We start from the raw sequence: 17877 nt of genomic DNA on the forward strand, positions 1-17877 counted from the left end.
ACATAATGAGTAGTGTACCTTATCGGACCTGTGTTTTAAGTTGGTCCAATGAACTTCGGTATGCCACAATTGTACGTCGCATTGCATAAATGTGTCTAATATAAGGTAAAACGTACAGAAAAATGTAAGCCTCAAAGAACATGGAACAAAAAATGATGACATGATACCTGTACAGTACTTTATGGTTATACCTGAAACGAATCGTCACTGCAGAGCAACAGTGCACCTGACTCACCCAAAACACTGAACTCGCAGTAAAGCGCTGGGAAGATGCGATGTTATAGGAGACCTGCTCATGACCAACGTTTGTTTGCTCACGTTAGGTAGCGAGTCCGTTTGCGCGCTGGAAGTTTGCTCGCTGGAAGTTTTCTCGCTGGAAGTTTGCTCGCGCAGCAGCCCAAGGCCGCTCAGTCCTTGGCCATTAGCTCTTGCTTCTGCAAGCCAACTGAAGAGTTCGCTTCAGCGTCTTGGCAAATACAAAGACTTATTTCAGCACATTTCCAGTCTCCCCGTCACTACAGATCGGTTCAGTGACGGTCACAGCAAAACGGTCAGATCTTATTACAGTAAATATTTCCTATAAAAGGACAGCTCACATGGATTCACAACGTCCTCTAGACTAAAGATAATGCCCGAAATCAGACAATAAAGACAAGTTTAGTGCGATCAGCTTGATTCTTTTAAATGTAACCAGCGGCCATTTCTGCTACAACCAAAGTGTAATTGGTAAGACTGCGTGTGGCAGTTATTCATCATGATTTAATCACATTATATTCCGTTTGAACGCCGCGTTAATTAAGCAGCGACTTACTCCACAAGATCTCCCAGAAGCCTCTCGACACTGAATGAATGGTAAATGGTAATGGTAAATGGACTGCATTTATATAGCGCTTTTATCCAAAGCGCTTTACAATTGATGCCTCTCATTCGCCAGAGCAGTTAGGGGTTAGGTGTCTTGCTCAAGGACACTTCGACATGCCCAGGGTGGGGTTTGAACCGGCAACCCTCCGACTGCCAGACAATCGGTCTTACCTCCTGAGCTAAGTCGCCCCATGAATGCAACTAAAATCTGTTGCCGTGTGACCACAATATTCCTTGGGGTTTATCCCTGACATATAGACAGAAAATTCTGAATCCAGAAGCATTTAGAAATAGCTCATCTGTGCAAGTACAGTAATCTTAAAATAAACACATTTAAGAGTTAAACAGAAAGCGAGGCGGATGTGGATGTTTCAGGCTCTTTCAACTGATGTTTTTTTTTTCCCCCACTTTAAAAGGTTCAGACTGGGGCTTGAAGGCGCTGACTGGGACACAGAGACGGTTTTGTGCAGCAGACAGAGCCTGGGGCCTGGGGCCTGGGCAGCTTCTCTGGGGGTTAATCCTTATCTGAGACGACACACGGATCTGGTTTAGACCCGACTCCAATTCCTCCAGAGTGTCGCTTCAACTACAAATAATGCTTTCTCATGAGGCCTGTTAAAGGAGAATCAAGAAAAAAAACAAAGACAACCGAGGAAGAGGAGGAACCTGATGAAGCTGATGCTGGGGGTTTGGCGGAGATGGACTGGGCGACAATAAGAGCAAAGTGTGGCTAATCAAGCTGTTCCAATTCCTTCATGGGAATAAAAACTAAAGCTCAATTAAGTTTCATCCCCCAGTTTCTTGAATCACGTGTCCTGTTTACCACACACATTTGGTCAACTGCTTTGCCCATCTCAGAAAAGTCTGTGCGCCACCTGCTGTCCTACAGGCGCAGCTGCAACACAGTTAGCTTCAGTCCCCGACATGAACACCATACACAGTTAGAGTTCCATCCACAGGTTGACAAATTTTAAAAAGTATAGAAATAGTAAACATAAAAAATACCATTTCTATTTAAAAATACTACATTTTAAATTTGTACTCCATGAAGTCTGCATACGGTAGGCATGTGGAGAATACTAGTTTCAATCTAAAATTGCGAAGAGACAACAGGCGTTTTAATTTAACTCTTTATTTAAGATCTTCATTATATTAAATATACTTCATGACATGTGAATTCCAAACAGGAGACAGGAAATACAAAATCAGATTCAGTCTTGTGTCATAATCACGTTAACACACACGCATAAAAAGTGTAACACTCCTTACACCGGATCGGTCGAAGTGCACGTATTCACGGGAAATGAGCTCACGGAACCCCACGCCACGGAGCGGAGGGTTCCGGAACGTTGTGGACACTAGCGGTACTCTGAAGCGCACGGTCAAGGCCACGGGCAGAAAAGGCAACGCTTTAAAATAACAATAACTACAGCCAATTCAGCACTTTCAAAGCACAATCAAATCCTATACTATTTTTCTCCAAAACAGAAATCAGAGTTCCAGAATGCTAACGTTGGCAAAGACACAAAATGAATAATTATTATTGTTATTATTATTATTTTTTCTGAGAGACGGTCCTCTGGAATGCCCATTCACAAGACATGCACACTGATTTGAGAACACAGCTGGTGGAGTTAAAGTGCACATAATTGCAGATTCTAGTGAGACGTGTAACAGCTACGATCTCAGAACGAGGATGAAGCAGAGGGGGGGGGGGGGGGTGGCCTGCTGGTGGTGTGGGGGGAGGGGGGGGTCACCTTCAGTAGGGGATCTGGTTCTGGTAGTACTGAATCATGTCGTAGGTTTTACTCCTGAAAGAGAACAGAAAGAGAGATCAGATATTTACTCCTCTGACAGCACAGCAGAACTGTACTGCAAAGATACGCTTTTAAAGAGCGGAGCCCACATCTGAGCTCTTCCCTTCAGACTGCAGACCTGCGCATACCTGCGCATACCTGACACAGACCTGACGCAGACCTGACGCAGACCTGCGCAGACCTCACGCAGACCTGCGCAGGCCTGACACAGACCTGCGCATACCTGACGCAGACCTGCGTAGACCTGCGTAGACCTGACGCAGACCTGCGTAGACCTCAGCCGTAAAACCGAATGCCAGAAACCACACTGCCCTGCCGTCTCCGTTCACAGACCGATTCAGACACGTTTCATCCTCCCGGGCAACGGCCAAAAATTCCAGTTCCTCACACTTCCAGTGAAATTCCAATTCAGCGGAAAAAATGTGTAAAAACATCAGGGGTGCCTGTTTATTTGTAAGGCTGCATTATGGCTTAAAATATGCTCTTTAATTGATGCAGAGGTGTAGTTATCACCTCTATATGTGCAGTTATCACCTGTACAGGTGCAGTTATCACCTGCACGGGTGCAGTTATCACCTGTAGAGGTGCAGCTATCACCTGTACGGGTGCAGTTATCACCTGTAGAGGTGCAGTTATCACCTGTACAGGTGTAGCAGTAAAGTAGGGGATGGTGGAAGCTCACCTGCTGCTGAGGAAACAGCTCTGGATGACTTTGATGATGAAGGCCGCCGCCTCTTTCTCACTCAGACTGGGGTTGAACCTCTGCCTGTAACGGGAAACACGTCAGTCTTCAGCCTGTCAGAGCAGACTGGGGTTAAAGCTCAGAGCAGACTGGGGTTAAAGCTCAGAGCAGACTGGGGTTAAAGCTCAGAGCAGACTGGGGTTAAAGCTCAGAGCAGACTGGGGTTAAAGCTCAGAGCAGACTGGGGTTAAAGCTCAGATCAGACTGGGGTTAAAGCTCAGAGCAGACTGGGGTTAAAGCTCAGAGCAGACTGGGGTTAAAGCTCAGATCAGACTGGGTTTAAAGCTCAGAGCAGACTGGGGTTAAAGCTCTGCCTGTAGCGGGAAACACGTCAGTCTTCAGCCTGTCAGATCAGATCCCAGCGCTGCAGTGTAATTAGATATGACGCAGACCAGGACTGACAGGCACTCAGCATCCCACTACATACTAAAGACATCCCACCCAGCAGTGCTGTCCAACAGGACCTCTGCGGCAGGAAGAGGGGCGTGGCCATGTGACTGACGGGCATCACTCACTTCAGCAGCTTTATGGTCTGGCCACGAAAGCACGGCAACCCAGTGTCCAGCATCAGCGTTACCAGGGAAACCACAGCATCCATGTAGGGCCTGTGGAGGGGCGGAGCCACAGAGAGAACAGATAATAAACATCACTTACAGTGCTACAGGTAACCACGCCCACACATCTCCATGGACTCACCTGACCGCCAGGTAACCCCGCCCACACACCTCCATGGACTCACCTGACCGCCAGGTAACCCCGCCCACACACCTCCATGGACTCACCTGACTGCCAGGTAACCCCGCACACACATCTCCATGAACCACTTGAAGGGTGTGGCCTCCATCTTCCCGCCCATGATCATCACCATCTCGTCCGTCAGCTTGATGTCCGGTTCCCAGCCCAAGTTCCCCCCGGGGGAGCTCTCAAACATGAACCCAAAATCTGCCAATGACAGCACAGCTCTCAAACATGAACCCGAAATCTGCCAATGACAGCACAGCTCTCAAACATGAACCCAAAATCTGCCAATGACAGCACAGCTCTCAAACATGAACCCGAAATCTTCCAATGGCAGCACGGCTCTCAAACGTGAACCCGAAATCTGTGGTGCTCTCCACGGGGGGGTGTAAATTTAGCGGCTGGGGGAGGAGTTTGGGGCAGAGCAAAGCTCCATGGAGGTGTAAATCCATTCCGTGTTCCCAGCATGCCGCTGGTTTCACACCTTCTGCCTGCGAGGATTAACGCCCCGCGGAACAGGTGTGACACGGCAGGGGGGGGGGGGGGGGTACTGAGAGCACTGAGGATCAGTGCAGGGCAGGATGGGGGCCAAGAGGAGAGGAGCTGGGCTGGGTGGGAGGGCGACTGACAGCCGTGGATGGGGGGTGGGGGGCCGGACAGGGGTGGGGCTGAGGAGGCGTGGCAGGGCGGGGTGGGGGGGGTTACTGACTGATGTGGATGAGGGGTGGGGCAGGGGCGGGGTGGGGCAGGGGCGGGGCAGGGGCAGAGTTACTGACCGATGTGGATGAGGTGACCCTTGCTGTCCAGCATGATGTTGCCATTGTGCCGATCTTTGATCTGCAGCAGGAAGAGCAGCAGGCTGTAGGCCGCCATACTGCGGATAAAGTTATACCGAGCCTGAGAGAGAGAGAGAGAGAGACAGAGTTACGTACACACCTACACACACACACACACACGCCGTTTCACACAAACATACACACAAACACCTACACACACACACACATGCCGTTCCGCACACACACCTACACACACACACACACACTATTACTCACCTTCTGGAAGGCCAGCGTGGACTCGTCGCCATACTGGTTCCTGAAGTAGTCGTACATCCCGAAGTCCGTCTGCCGCCCCAGCTGGTCGCGGGACTTGCAGTCCGGGATGCACTCGATGACGCCGCACTGAGGCACGGAACGTTCCAGAAAAAAAGCTTAAAGGACTTAAACAAGCTTAAACAAGCTTCACACGGACAGAAAGATACAGAAAGATGTCATGCGGTGTGCAGAAGTGATTTTTTTACTGGGTGACGTACGCCCCTCCCGAAACGAAGCGGTAACTCTCACCCCAGGCGCCGTGGCAACCACTCTGTAGGGGAACACAAACAGGTCCAGCCCCACCAGCTGGAAGATGTTCTTAAACAGGCCAATGATCTGCAGCGCCAGCATGTCCTGCACAGGGGACATCAGGAGAGCACGGGGTCAACATGGAAACAGCAGAATACTCACGCAGTGTACGAGGGGGGAGGAAAGGGGGGGGGGCACCTACCTGTCTGCAGTCGTCCCCGACCTTGAAGATGGCCGCCTGCCAGCACACCCGACGCAACGCAGCCTTCTCATCCTCCCCCTTGTCCTCCTCCCCCTCCTCCCCCTCGTCCACCGAGTCCGAGCGACAGCTGAGTCCTGAGGGGGGGGTTAGGCAGAGAAGGGGGGGGGGGGTTAGGCAGAGTTGAAAAACTGGAGCGTAATTGTGCAGGTAAAGATGTGCAGGTGAAGCAGTGCAGGTGAGGCTGTGCAGGTGAAGCAGTGCAGGTGAGGCTGTGCAGGTGAAGCAGTGCAGGTGAGGCTGTGCAGGTGAAGCAGAGCAGGTGAGGCTGTGCAGGTGAAGCAGTGCAGGTGAGGCTGTGCAGGTGAGGCTGTGCAGGTGAAGCAGTGCAGGTGAGGCTGTGCAGGTGAAGCAGTGCCGGTGAGGCTGTGCAGGTGAATGTAGGCGTGTGTTCTGGCTGAAGCACACCTGTACTCACCCTCTTTCTCCAGCTCACTCACTCCACAGCGCTTCACCTTGAACTTGGCCAGGTAAGGGGCTTTGGCAGCACTGTATAGGTAAGCAATACGTAAGGAACACACGTGCACACACACGCACACACACACACACACACACACGTGTGCACACAGGCATGCACATGCACACACACACACACACAAAAGAACATTCTAACTCATAAGACAGGTGGTCTCACCTCTGCATTGGCGTCCCGGACTTGTAGTCTATATCCAGTACAATGGCCTCCGGGTTACTGGGCAGGTAACACCCTGCGAGAGTAACATGTACTTACAATCACCAATTTAACACCCTGCAAGAGTAACATGTACTTACAATCACCAATTTAACACCCTGCAAGAGTAACATGTACTTACAATCACCAATTTAACACCCTGCAAGAGTAACATGTATTTACAATCACTAATTTAACACCCTGCAAGAGGTGAACATGGCTGCACAATAGTAAGTGTTAAACCTCTGAGAGGTGAATGTTTACAATCAGGTGTAAGACGTCTGAAAGGTGAATGGTCTCACAGGTAGGTAAGTGACTGTATCTGAGAGGTGAATGTGGTCATACAGGTAGGTAAGTGACTGTATCTGAGAGGTGAATGTGGTCATACAGGTAGGTAAGTGACTGTAGGTAAGTGACTGTATCTGAGAGGTGAATGTGGTCATACAGGTGGGTAAGTGACTGTATCTGAGAGGTGAATGTGGTCATACAGGTGGGTAAGTGACTGTATCTGAGAGGTGAATGTGGTCACACAGGTAGGTAAGTGACTGTATCTGAGAGGTGAATGTGGTCATACAGGTGAGTAAGGGTGTTCACTCACCTGGCTGCACTTTAATATCAGCCAGTGCTTTCAGACAGGCCCTCTTCCTCTCATCCCCCTTCGGCACCGGCCTGGAAAACAAGAGCAAGCTCAGAGACACGCCCAGGTGTGTGTGTGTGTGTGTGTGTGTGAGAGAGAGTGTGTGTGTGAGTGTGAGTGTGTGTGCGCACGCGCGTATGCAGGGATTTGTACAACACATGCATATTACGTCTGAACAGTTGGTCACTGCTTCAGTTTATGAGTTTAAGGCAACATCAAGGCACACAGAACATATGGGGCTGTTTGGACACAGAAAGAAGGAATAGAGCTGGGGCAGCACCAGCAGCACGGACCCAGAGAACAGTGTGGTTGGGGGGGGGGGGTGTGGGGGGCAGCTCCAGAGTCTCATCCTGCTTTTGTCATCTTTTCCACCCAGCTGTCTGTAATCACCCAGGATTACTGATGTAATGAGGCAGGTGGTGCTGTAATTGCCCCCCCAGGGGTGAGAAGGGGGGGGGCATTGAAGAGTGCCATCCTCAGCCTTAATGGGTCCTGTCACAGTCAGTCTCATCACCCCCCTCAGCCTGTCCTGCACAGGGATCCCAGTCCCCGGCCCTGCTGAGGAGAGACCACAGGGACTTACAGCCACGGCCAAGCACCATCCAGGATGTCTGATTCAATACATATCACTACTCACACCACACTGAAGGATAACATGAGGGTCAGAAGGAATGCGCATGGTCTCCATGAGAGATCAGATGAAGGCCCTCATAAGTTGGTTCATGAGGACACAGGCTCTTTTAAAAAAGATTCAAAATAATGAGAGACCTCACTGAGACAGAAGAACTAGGACCCACACTGAAGACACAAGGGACCCATCTGCAGGTTCACGCTTACGGCCACACAGGTCCAGCTGAGTGTATTTCTTTAAATAAGGTTAGGATAGGGTAGTGATGCGTGGTTTTGCGAAGGTCATGAAGGTAAGTTGGTAGACAGCTTAAAGTTATTGCTGACAAACAGAGCGGTTTAGGTTTAGACTTTATCAGGTCGACTGCAGGTGTATTTGCTGAATAGGGTTAGGGTTAGGGTTAAGTACTGCAGGTGTATTTGCTGAATAGGGTTAGGGTTAGGGTTAAGTACTGCAGGTGTATTTGCTGAATAGGGTTAGGGTTAGGGTTAGGTGCTGCAGGTGTATTTGCTGAATAGGGTTAGGGTTAGGTGCTGCAGGTGTATTTGCTGAATAGGGTTAGGGTTAGGTGCTGCAGGTGTATTTGCTGAATAGGGTTAGGGTTAGGTGCTGCAGGTGTATTTGCTGAATAGGGTTAGGGTTAGGGTCAGGTGCTGCAGGTGTATTTGCTGAATAGGGTTAGGGTTAGGGTTAGGTGCTGCAGGTGTATTTGCTGAATAGGGTTAGGGTTAGGGTCAGGTGCTGCAGGTGTATTTGCTGAATAGGGTTAGGGTTAGGTGCTGCAGGTGTATTTGCTGAATAGGGTTAGGGTTAGGGTCAGGTGCTGCAGGTGTATTTGCTGAATAGGGTTAGGGTTAGGGTCAGGTGCTGCAGCTCCCAGGTGGCCTGGCATCGCTGGGCAGGAGGAGACTGTGTCGCTGGCGCGCTCCACACAGACCTGCTCCAGGCCCACACCGCAGCCATAAATACCTCAGCAACCACGATCCAGAGAGACGCACAGCCAGCCAGCGCAGTTTCAGCACAGCACAGGCTAACAGAAGCATTCTGACACACGGGCCAGATCACTGCAGCCCTGCTGTGTGCGGAAGGCCAACTACACAGCAGAGCTGCAGGTGGGGAGAGGAATCACCCATCTGGGCCTTTATTTTTAGGAGTAATGGGGTTACAGGCAAGCCCGTACTTGATAATGGCGGAGACGTTGGTGATCTTGTTGAAGAAGTCAAACTCGCGCTGGTAGAAGTCCTTGGCGGGACCGGAGAGAGAGCCGGTGATCTCCACCACCATCTGCTCCAGCAGCTCCCCGATATCAGCTAGAGAGAACACAACCAGCTCAGCAGGGCGCTATACACACACAACCAGCACAGCAGGGCGCTATACACACAGAGCAATCCATCGCCCGGACGAGGAGAGAGCACATCATACGAAAGCGAAACGCATCTGCGTGGGGTTAGGGTCTGCAGACTCACGGTCTTTCTGGTGTCCCTCCTCGTCCAGGTAGATGTTGGTCTTCATGTTCCAGATGAACTGGTGGGCCAGGAGCTGGGAGGTCTGGGCAGCCCAGAGGATGTACTCTCTCACATAGCCCATCTACAGCAACCAATGGAGAAACAGGACACTACATAGTCAATCTACAGCAACCAATGGAGAGACAGGACACTACATAGCCCATCTACAAACATGTGAGAAACGGAATCTCACCTTGCAACCGAATGCTTGAACAACTGAGGACAGGAATGTAGAATAAAATGGCATCCTGGGAAAAAAGAATAAATATCAGTAAATGACAGACAGACAGACAGACAGACCAGTACCTCTACTCAGAGTTCAGACCTGTATAGTTCAGAGTTCAGAACTGCAGAGGTCAGAGTTCAGAACTGCAGAGGTCAGAGTTCAGGCCTGCATAGTTCAGAGGTCAGATCTGAACAGTTGAGAGGTCAGAGTTCAGGCCTGCATGTGTAGAGTCGGGGGGCGGTACGTACGGGGGGGAAGGAGCGCAGCACTTTGACGCCGTACTGGGCGGTGAGCGGGTGGGGGGGGTACAGGCTGGAGAAGTAGGACAGGCCCGTGGGGGGGTCAGCCGGCGCCCAGCACAGGATGTGGCTCAGCTCTGGGGAGTCGGCGTCGATGGTGTGCCAGGTGACCAGGAACTGCGCACAGAACACAGAGACAGAAGGACAAACACAACCTTACTCCCGCTCAGACCACACGGACAAACACAACCTCATTCCCTCTCCAGTCCACACACTTCACGTCAGAGATTCACACCCCAAACATGCCTGCTAGTGCACTCTGAGACACAGACCGCAATAACACATTTCTGTTTACCCTGGACCACTGTGGGACCCCAGAGTGCTCTGATAAACTTTCCCCAGCGTCTGAAAGACTCTCACATGGATAACACCACCATGTCAGAAATGCTTCAGTGTTTCACACACATTATCCTGACAGGAAGCAGCTGACTCTCCTTCCTGTAAAGTTCAGAGACAAACATCCCATCAGAACAGGGGTGTCAAACTCGTCCCCCGCAGGGTCTGCTGTGTGCTTACAAACAGTCCTGCTCCAGCCAATTACGCGCAGCATAACGAGCCCAATTAGTTAACGAGCAGTAAACATTTCCACTAACGCTCGTCCCAGAACGCACTGCATTAAACAAGGACACGTCTCCCACTCACAGGCAGGTACAGACTTTATTTTTAATGTATAATCACGTTAAAAAATGATCTTAAAAAGGAGAACTGAATAATGGTGGTGATACTAAATTACAGTGTTGGGCAGAGAGAGGAGAAAGCCAGCAGGCGTTTCAGCCGGGAGAAACGGGCTCTGACGTTCCTGTGACAGCGGGACTATTAGCAGACTCCGGCGCATTTCAGCGATTAGCTTTCGGCTGGCTGCACCACGGCGGGGCCTGTCAGTGAGCGCTAGAACAGGGAGTCCCAGGAGCCAATCCGGCTCTGCTGTCTGTCCCATAGCTCGCCTGCATTGGGCCTGGCGTTAGGGGCGCCCAGGGAGCCATTCTGGCTCTGCTGTCTGTCCCATAGCTCGCCTGCACTGGGCCTGGCGTTAGGGGCTCCCAGGGAGCCATTCCGGCTCTGTTGGCTCTCCCATAGCTCATATGCATTGGGCATGGCATTAGGGGTGCCCAGGGAGCCATTCTGGCTCTGCTGCGTTTTCCTCACAAACAGGCTGAAACAGGCACAGGTGAGCAGGACGGCTCTCCCTCTCTGCCTCGGCCAGACAGGTGAGTGCTCATTAGCGGAGCTAAACCAGGTGGAAATAAACCGCACTGATGGCAGGTAAGAGCCTGACGCAGAGCAAAACAGGAGAGCGCTTCAACAACACCCGCCCCCCCAGAGAGAGCGGGGGGCGGGGGGGGGGCATAGAGCCGGACAGCCGCACGCACGGAAGAAGGGCAGGAAAACAACCCCCCCCCCAAAAAGGTTTCAGATTTTGGAACAAGCAGCACCGAATTTGCATTTGCAGTTCATTATTTCCAGTTCAGATTGCCATTATCTTTAGTAAAAAAATTTTTTAAAAAGATCTGATCTACCCTAGCAACAGCTTCATTAGTGTACACACACAAACCTCGGACAATGATACCATAACAAACAGCTGCACTACGAATGTGCCAATTCTCCATTAATGGCGGCACTCAGGTGTTCAGGGTGCAGCCTGGTGAACCCACAGCCAGGCCAGATTTAAGGTGCAGCTGCACTTCACTGATTCTGCTTGTGGGTTCAGGCATAAAGGTGTGTGTGACGTGCAGGTGTGTGTGTGATGCACAGGTGTGTGTGTGTGTGTACGTGCAGGTGTGTGTGTGATGCACAGGTGTGTGTGTGTGTGTGTGTGTGTGTGTGTGTGACGTGCAGGTGTGTGTGTGCGTGTGTGTGTGTGACGCACAGGTCTCTCACCTTCACCGCCTCTGGGACGTCGCAAACCGCGCCCGGGTCCAGCCGAACCAGGCGCGTCACCTCCGTCACAATGGCCTCTGCGTTCTTAAACCTGCGACAGGAAGGGCAATCAATCAATCAGTCATCAATTAGCCAACCTGTATTTCCCCATAGCTAAACAAGCTGTTTTTAATCGTGCCTGCAGGTTTAACTCCAGTCCTGGAGGGCCACAGCGCCTGCTGGTTTTCAGTGCATTTCAGCATGAGCAATTCATTTAAGTCATTGATTGGCCAAATAAAATCCACACACCTTGTTCTTAATTGGCTGCTGATTGACAGGAAACCACAAAAGCCCGCAGGAGCCGCAGCCCTACAAGGCTGGAGTTTGGCACCCCTAGTTTACGACATTTACTGGGAGCAGTGCAGACGGTGCTGGCGCCCCCTGTCATGCGGAGGCTGGTACTGCAGGGAGGGAGAGTGTACCGCGCAGATAGCTGCAGGGCCACATAAGGGGGGTGCTCCAGGCTGGGAATGTGGGGGGGGGTGTAGGTGTGTGTAGGTGTGTGTGTGTGTGTGTGTGCATGTGTGTGTGCGTGTGTGCGTGCGTGCGTGCGTGTGTACCTCGCAGGCAGCTGCAGGGCCAGGTACGGTGAGATGCTCCAGGCCAGGTTGACGTGGTCCTTCCACTGCTTCTCGCTCAGGTTGATGTACTTGGACCTCCAGTTGGCGATGCTGGTCTCCACGGACTGCTCGGTGGGCACCGACAGCTCTTGGGTGGACAGTGGGTTGTACCAGGTGGTCAGACGCTCGATCTCGCTGGCCTGCCGAAAACACCGGGGGGGGGGGGAGGAGAGCGTGATGACCACATGGTTCCACACTGTCAGTGTTGTGCAGGAAGTTTAAAAGGTGCTTAAAGGCTGTGCAGGGCTTCAGATGGTTGTGAAGCAGCAGTTGAAGTGTAATGACGCAGTCTCACCAGCAGGGCGAGCAGCAGAGTCCGGCGCTTCATGTAGTACTTGTGCAGCTGAGTGCCTCTGTTACTCTTCTTAGACAGCCCTGGGGGGAAAACGGCAGGAACGTCAGACATATTTCATTACACATCTCAAACAGACGCTCAGATTTGAAAAGACTGATAAAAACACAAAGTGTCCCACAGTTAGAGGGTAAATACTGCCGCCCAACAGGCTGTGGCTGCAGTCGTTAGGGTGTGAACTCTCTCCAGCAGCATGCACGTCGTCCGTCACAGCGCCGCCGTCGCCCTGGAGACCAGGCACGCTACAGCCACCTGATTTTTTGGAGATGGCGGACATGCCGCTGGACAGGGGGTATAGTCACCTGATTTTTTGGAGATGGTGGACATGCCGCTGGACAGGGGGTATAGTCACCTGATTTTTTGGAGATGGTGGACATGCCGCTGGACAGGGGGTATAGTCACCTGATTTTTTGGAGATGGTGGACATGCCGCTGGACAGGGGGTACAGTCACCTGATTTTTTGGAGATGGTGGACATGCCGCTGGACAGGGGGTATAGTCACCTGATTTTTTGGAGATGGTGCTGACGCCGCTGGACAGGGGGTAAGTGTTGATCCAGCCCTGGCCGCTCTGCTGCCGGGACCCCACTGCTACGTCCATGCTGTTCCGCGGGTCCGTCCCGCTCATCACCGACAGGCTGTTCACCGACAGGTCCTGGGTGTCTGCAAACATCAATATCAATATTAAATATCAATATTTTTATATCTTTTTGGGAGGGACAGGTTTGGCTATTACGGGAATGTTTGTGAGCTACTATGTGGAGACACTAGATCAGGCAATAATTAAACCAAGTTACAGTCAGCAGTGACACCATGACAACTGCTTTATTCTGGTATGACCTGACCAGAAGGGGGGGGTCGGGCAGGGGGGGCGAGGCGTGACAGGGGGGTGGGGCATGGGGTCAGGGCTTGCGCCAGGCTGACCTGGCGGCACCAGCTGGTTGGCGGTCAGGTACTTCTTGTCGGACAGCATGCTGGCGTAGAACTTGATCATGATGCTGATGTCCTCACGGACGCGCTTCTCTCCCTGCGTGGGGAACTTCGGCGAAACGCTGGAGAGAGAAAACAAGCCAGTAAGTCAGTAAACACAGCACAGCCAACCAGTCGAGGCTCGCCTACAGGCCAGAGGGTGTCCAGCACTGCGCCCCCACCCTGTGCCGCCCACCCACCCACGTCCGTCAGGAGGGGCTCAGTGCCCCAGAGCAGCCGCACTCTGCTGAGGGCCCCTGAGTGACCAGCGCTGGCGTCCGGCTGTTTAACGGACAGACAGGCACAGGAGACACAGACCTGCTGTGTGGATCACAGACCTGCTGTGTGGATCACAGGCCTGCTGTGTGGATCACAGGCCTGCTGTGTGGATCACAGGCCTGCTGGGTGGATCACAGGCCTGCTGTGTGGATCACAGGCATGCTGTGTGGATCACAGGCCTGCTGTGTGGATCACAGGCCTGCTGTGTGGATCACAGGCATGCTGTGTGGATCACAGACCTGCTGTGTGGATCACAGGCCTGCTGGGTGGATCACAGGCCTGCTGGGTGGATCACAGGCCTGCTGTGTGGATCACAGGCCTGCTGTGTGGATCACAGGCCTGCTGGGTGGATCACAGGCCTGCTGTGTGGATCACAGACCTGCTGTGTGGATCACAGGCCTGCTGTGTGGATCACAGGCATGCTGTGTGGATCACAGGCCCACTGACGGCTGGAGGCTGCCCTCTAGTGGACACACACACACAGCACACCTGGCTCGAGTTTTAATGCCAGCTGGTGCTCCACTCTAACAGTCTGACACTCCTGACTCCAGTATTTCAGCTTAACACAGTTCTGAACACATCACTGGCAGCGGAAACAGCTGAACAAAGAATGACACCTGGAGGCAGAGATGGTGGTAAAGCGTGTGTAGTTAGGGTTAGGGTTAGGGTTAGGGTTAGGTACAGCGGTGAGGGTTAGGGTTGGGGTTAGGGATTAGAGGTAGGGTTTGGTACAGCGTTGAGGGTGCATACGCACCTGAAGTAGTCGAAGGCGGTGGAGTAGATCTTCTCCCTCAGGACGTTGCGGATGGTGGAGTTGGTCAGTACGTCAGAGTGGAGCAGAGCCAGGCCCAGCGTCAGCAGCCTGGCGGGGGGCAATAATGACCTCAGTTCCCTTTTTTTTTTCAGGTTCTGTTTGAAAAGTACATCAGCGCTGTGTAGGGAACTGGGCTGTACCTCAGAGGCTGCAGGTTCAATGCCCAGATGAATAAATGTTAATAAAGATGAATATTCAGTAAATATTCAGCTTTATTAACAAACACCTTGTAAAAGACAATAGCTGCTCTGACAAACACTCAGCCCCTGACTGTAAAGGTAAAGTAAAGGGGGTTTGCTGTACCTGAGGCCAGGTGTATGCTGTACCACGAGTGAGGTTTAGATGAAAGACGTGCTGTACCTGAGGCCAGGTGTATGCTGTACCAGGAGTGAGGTAAATGACAGATGTGCTGTACCTGAGGCCAGGTGTATGCTGTACCAGGAGTGAGGTAAATGACAGATGTGCTGTACCTGAAGCGAGGTCCGATGGCGGCCACGTGGCGGTTGAGGCAGCTCTTGGGCCCGCCCACAGTGAGAGGCAGCGACCTCTGCAGGAGGCTGGCGAACACCTCCACCTGGTCCGCACTGCAGTACTTAGCGATCTCAAAGCGCTGCACCAGGAACTGCAGGAGATCCGGGAGTGAGTCACACACACACACACACACACACACACACACACACACACACACACACACACACACACCACACACACACACACAGACACACCCACACACGCAGACACACACACACACGCATGCACACACACACACTTTGCATTTTACCCTCCTTTCACCCAGTATTTCAGACACATATTTGGCCCGGGTGTGACCCAGGTCTGACCCAGGCGTGACCTGGGTCAGAAACGCACCTCGATCCAGATGTAGTGGGGGGTGACGTCGGGGGGGCAGGGCATGGGCTGGCTCTCCTCAGACGCTGCCAGGGGGTCGGCCTCCACCTTCGCCTCCGAGAACAGCCCCATCTTCTTCTCCACCGTCATCTGCCACGCCCCCGCCATCTCCCGCATGAACTACCGACAGACCCCAGAGTTACTGACCCAAACACTGACCCCACCGTCACTGACCCAAACACAGACCCCAGAGTCACTGACCCAAACACAGACCCCAGAGTTACTGACCCAAACACAGACCCCAGAGTTAATAACCCAAACACAGACCCCGCAGTTACTGACCCAAACACAGACCCCAGAGTTACTGACCCAAACACAGACCCCAGAGTTACTGACCCAAATACTGACCCCACCGTCACTGACCCAAGCACTGACCCAAACACAGACCCCGCAGTTACTGACACAAACACAGACCCCAGAGTCACTGACCCAAACACAGACCCCAGAGTTACTGACCCAAACACTGACCCCACTGTCACTGACCCAAACACAGACCCCAGAGTTACTGACCCAAACACAGACCCTGCAGTTACTGACCCAAACACTGAACCCACTGTCACTGACCCAAATACTGACCAATCCAGGCTCTCCCACAGACACTGACAAATCCTATCCTTCCCACACACTGACAAATCCCATCCCCCCCACTCACTGACCAATCCTGTCCCTGATTGGATGGAGGTCAGAGTGTGGGGTTTGCGGTGTATTCTGATTGGATGGAGGTGCTGAGTGTGGAGTTAGCGGTGTTAGCGGCAGTACCGGGACTTCCATGCCATTGCGGGCCGCCAGGAACCACTCCCAGCAGGCGATGGCGGCCTCCATGCCCAGCTCGGTGAACATCCTCAGCGGCGCCCAGCACAGCTGGTGCAGCAGCAGCGGGTCACAGTCTGTGGGCGGGGCAGAGAGAGAACACACCCACACCATGTGAAAAACCTTCTCCTAGGATTAGACTACAGAGATATTACAGGCATGCCAGCCTCAGCTGTGTCATTTCACAGTGTTTGCAGTCAGGGCCATGCCAAGGGGGGCGTGGCTGAGGGTGGGGCCATGGCAAGGTGGGAGGGACTATGTTGTGATGGGCATGTTTGTGGGCGGGGCTATGATGTGAAGATATGTTTGTGGGTGGGGCTACGTTGTGATGGACATGTTTGTGGGAGGGGCTATGTTGTGATGGACATGTTTGTGGGAGGGGCTACGTTGTGATGGACATGTTTGTGGGCGGGGCTACGCTGTGATGGACATGTTTGTGGGAGGGGCTATGTTGCGATGGACATGTTTGTGGGAGGGGCTATGTTGCGATGGACATGTTTGTGGGAGGGGCTACGTTGTGATGGACATGTTTGTGGGCGGGTACCTTTAGTGCTGATGAGCAGAGCGGCCAGCCTGAACATGGCCTGAGTGAAGGCCTCAGGAAGCCCCGCCTCCAGGGCCTCGTCCATCTGCTGCATCATCAGCCTGTTCAGGTCCGACATGCTCTGAGTCGCCTCCGCGAACTGGATCATCCCCGACACCTGCCACACACACACACACACACACGTACACACACACGTACACACCACCTTACCTTACAGCACACAACTGCCTGCACATCACTGCTCAACTTCCACTTCTCAAATTCTCTAAATAAAGCCGAACAGTAGAGGGCTCTCCCTGCGGGGCTCGCATAGAGCCGAACAGTAGAGGGCTCTCCCTGCGGGGCTCGCATAAAGCCGAACAGTAGGGGGCAGTAGAGGGCTCTCCCTGCGGGGCTCGCATAGAGCCGAACAGTAGAGGGCTCTCCCTGCGGGGCTCGCATAAAGCCGAACAGTAGGGGGCAGTAGAGGGCTCTCCCTGCGGGGCTCGCATAAAGCCGAACAGTAGGGGGCAGTAGAGGGCTCTCCCTGCGGGGCTCGCATAGAGCCGAACAGTAGAGGGCTCTCCCTGCGGGGCTCGCATAAAGCCGAACAGTAGGGGGCAGTAGAGGGCTCTCCCTGCGGGGCTCGCATAGAGCCGAACAGTAGGGGGCAGTAGAGGGCTCTCCCTGCGGGGCTCGGGGTGCTTACCTCGCCTGTGTAGCGGTTCCGCAGGTTCAGGGAGGCCATGAAGTTGGAGTAGTCCTTCTTCACGCAGGCCGGCCTCTCCGTCAGCTGAGTGGCCTGCGGGAGAGCCCGACACGCCCGTGTTAGCACCGTAGCACGTTAGCGACGGAGAACGCCGCCCTGGCAACGACCCTACCGCTGCTCGCCGGACGCGCACAGGTGCTAACGAGCTAACGGGCTAACAGCCCAGCCAAAAATCACCATCTAATACAGCGTGTCCTC

The 17877-nt window shown here is 52.9% G+C and overlaps 1 protein-coding gene across 1 annotated transcript in view; it reads right to left on the minus strand.

Annotated features, from left to right (window-relative positions):
- Positions 1-1973: 1973 nt before the first annotated feature.
- pi4kab (phosphatidylinositol 4-kinase, catalytic, alpha b) overlaps positions 1974-17877 on the minus strand; it is a 35798-nt gene continuing 19894 nt past the window's right edge. Inside the window, exons 31-56 of the mRNA XM_064297495.1 lie at positions 17620-17712; positions 16932-17088; positions 16337-16464; positions 15539-15697; positions 15142-15293; positions 14612-14719; positions 13534-13661; positions 13114-13272; positions 12555-12634; positions 12200-12399; positions 11601-11691; positions 9672-9839; positions 9422-9445; positions 9159-9279; positions 8873-9002; positions 7026-7096; positions 6392-6464; positions 6176-6246; positions 5701-5834; positions 5499-5603; positions 5211-5336; positions 4935-5055; positions 4203-4362; positions 3936-4025; positions 3361-3444; positions 1974-2672 (exon numbers count right to left, since the gene is read on the minus strand). Coding sequence (XP_064153565.1) covers positions 2621-2672; positions 3361-3444; positions 3936-4025; positions 4203-4362; positions 4935-5055; positions 5211-5336; positions 5499-5603; positions 5701-5834; positions 6176-6246; positions 6392-6464; positions 7026-7096; positions 8873-9002; positions 9159-9279; positions 9422-9445; positions 9672-9839; positions 11601-11691; positions 12200-12399; positions 12555-12634; positions 13114-13272; positions 13534-13661; positions 14612-14719; positions 15142-15293; positions 15539-15697; positions 16337-16464; positions 16932-17088; positions 17620-17712 — 2985 coding nt within the window. The 3' untranslated portion in view covers positions 1974-2620. The remainder of the gene's footprint in view (positions 2673-3360; positions 3445-3935; positions 4026-4202; positions 4363-4934; positions 5056-5210; positions 5337-5498; positions 5604-5700; positions 5835-6175; positions 6247-6391; positions 6465-7025; positions 7097-8872; positions 9003-9158; positions 9280-9421; positions 9446-9671; positions 9840-11600; positions 11692-12199; positions 12400-12554; positions 12635-13113; positions 13273-13533; positions 13662-14611; positions 14720-15141; positions 15294-15538; positions 15698-16336; positions 16465-16931; positions 17089-17619; positions 17713-17877) is intronic.

This window comes from Anguilla rostrata, chromosome 10, assembly GCF_018555375.3.
Source record: "Anguilla rostrata isolate EN2019 chromosome 10, ASM1855537v3, whole genome shotgun sequence".
NCBI lineage: Eukaryota > Metazoa > Chordata > Actinopteri > Anguilliformes > Anguillidae > Anguilla > Anguilla rostrata.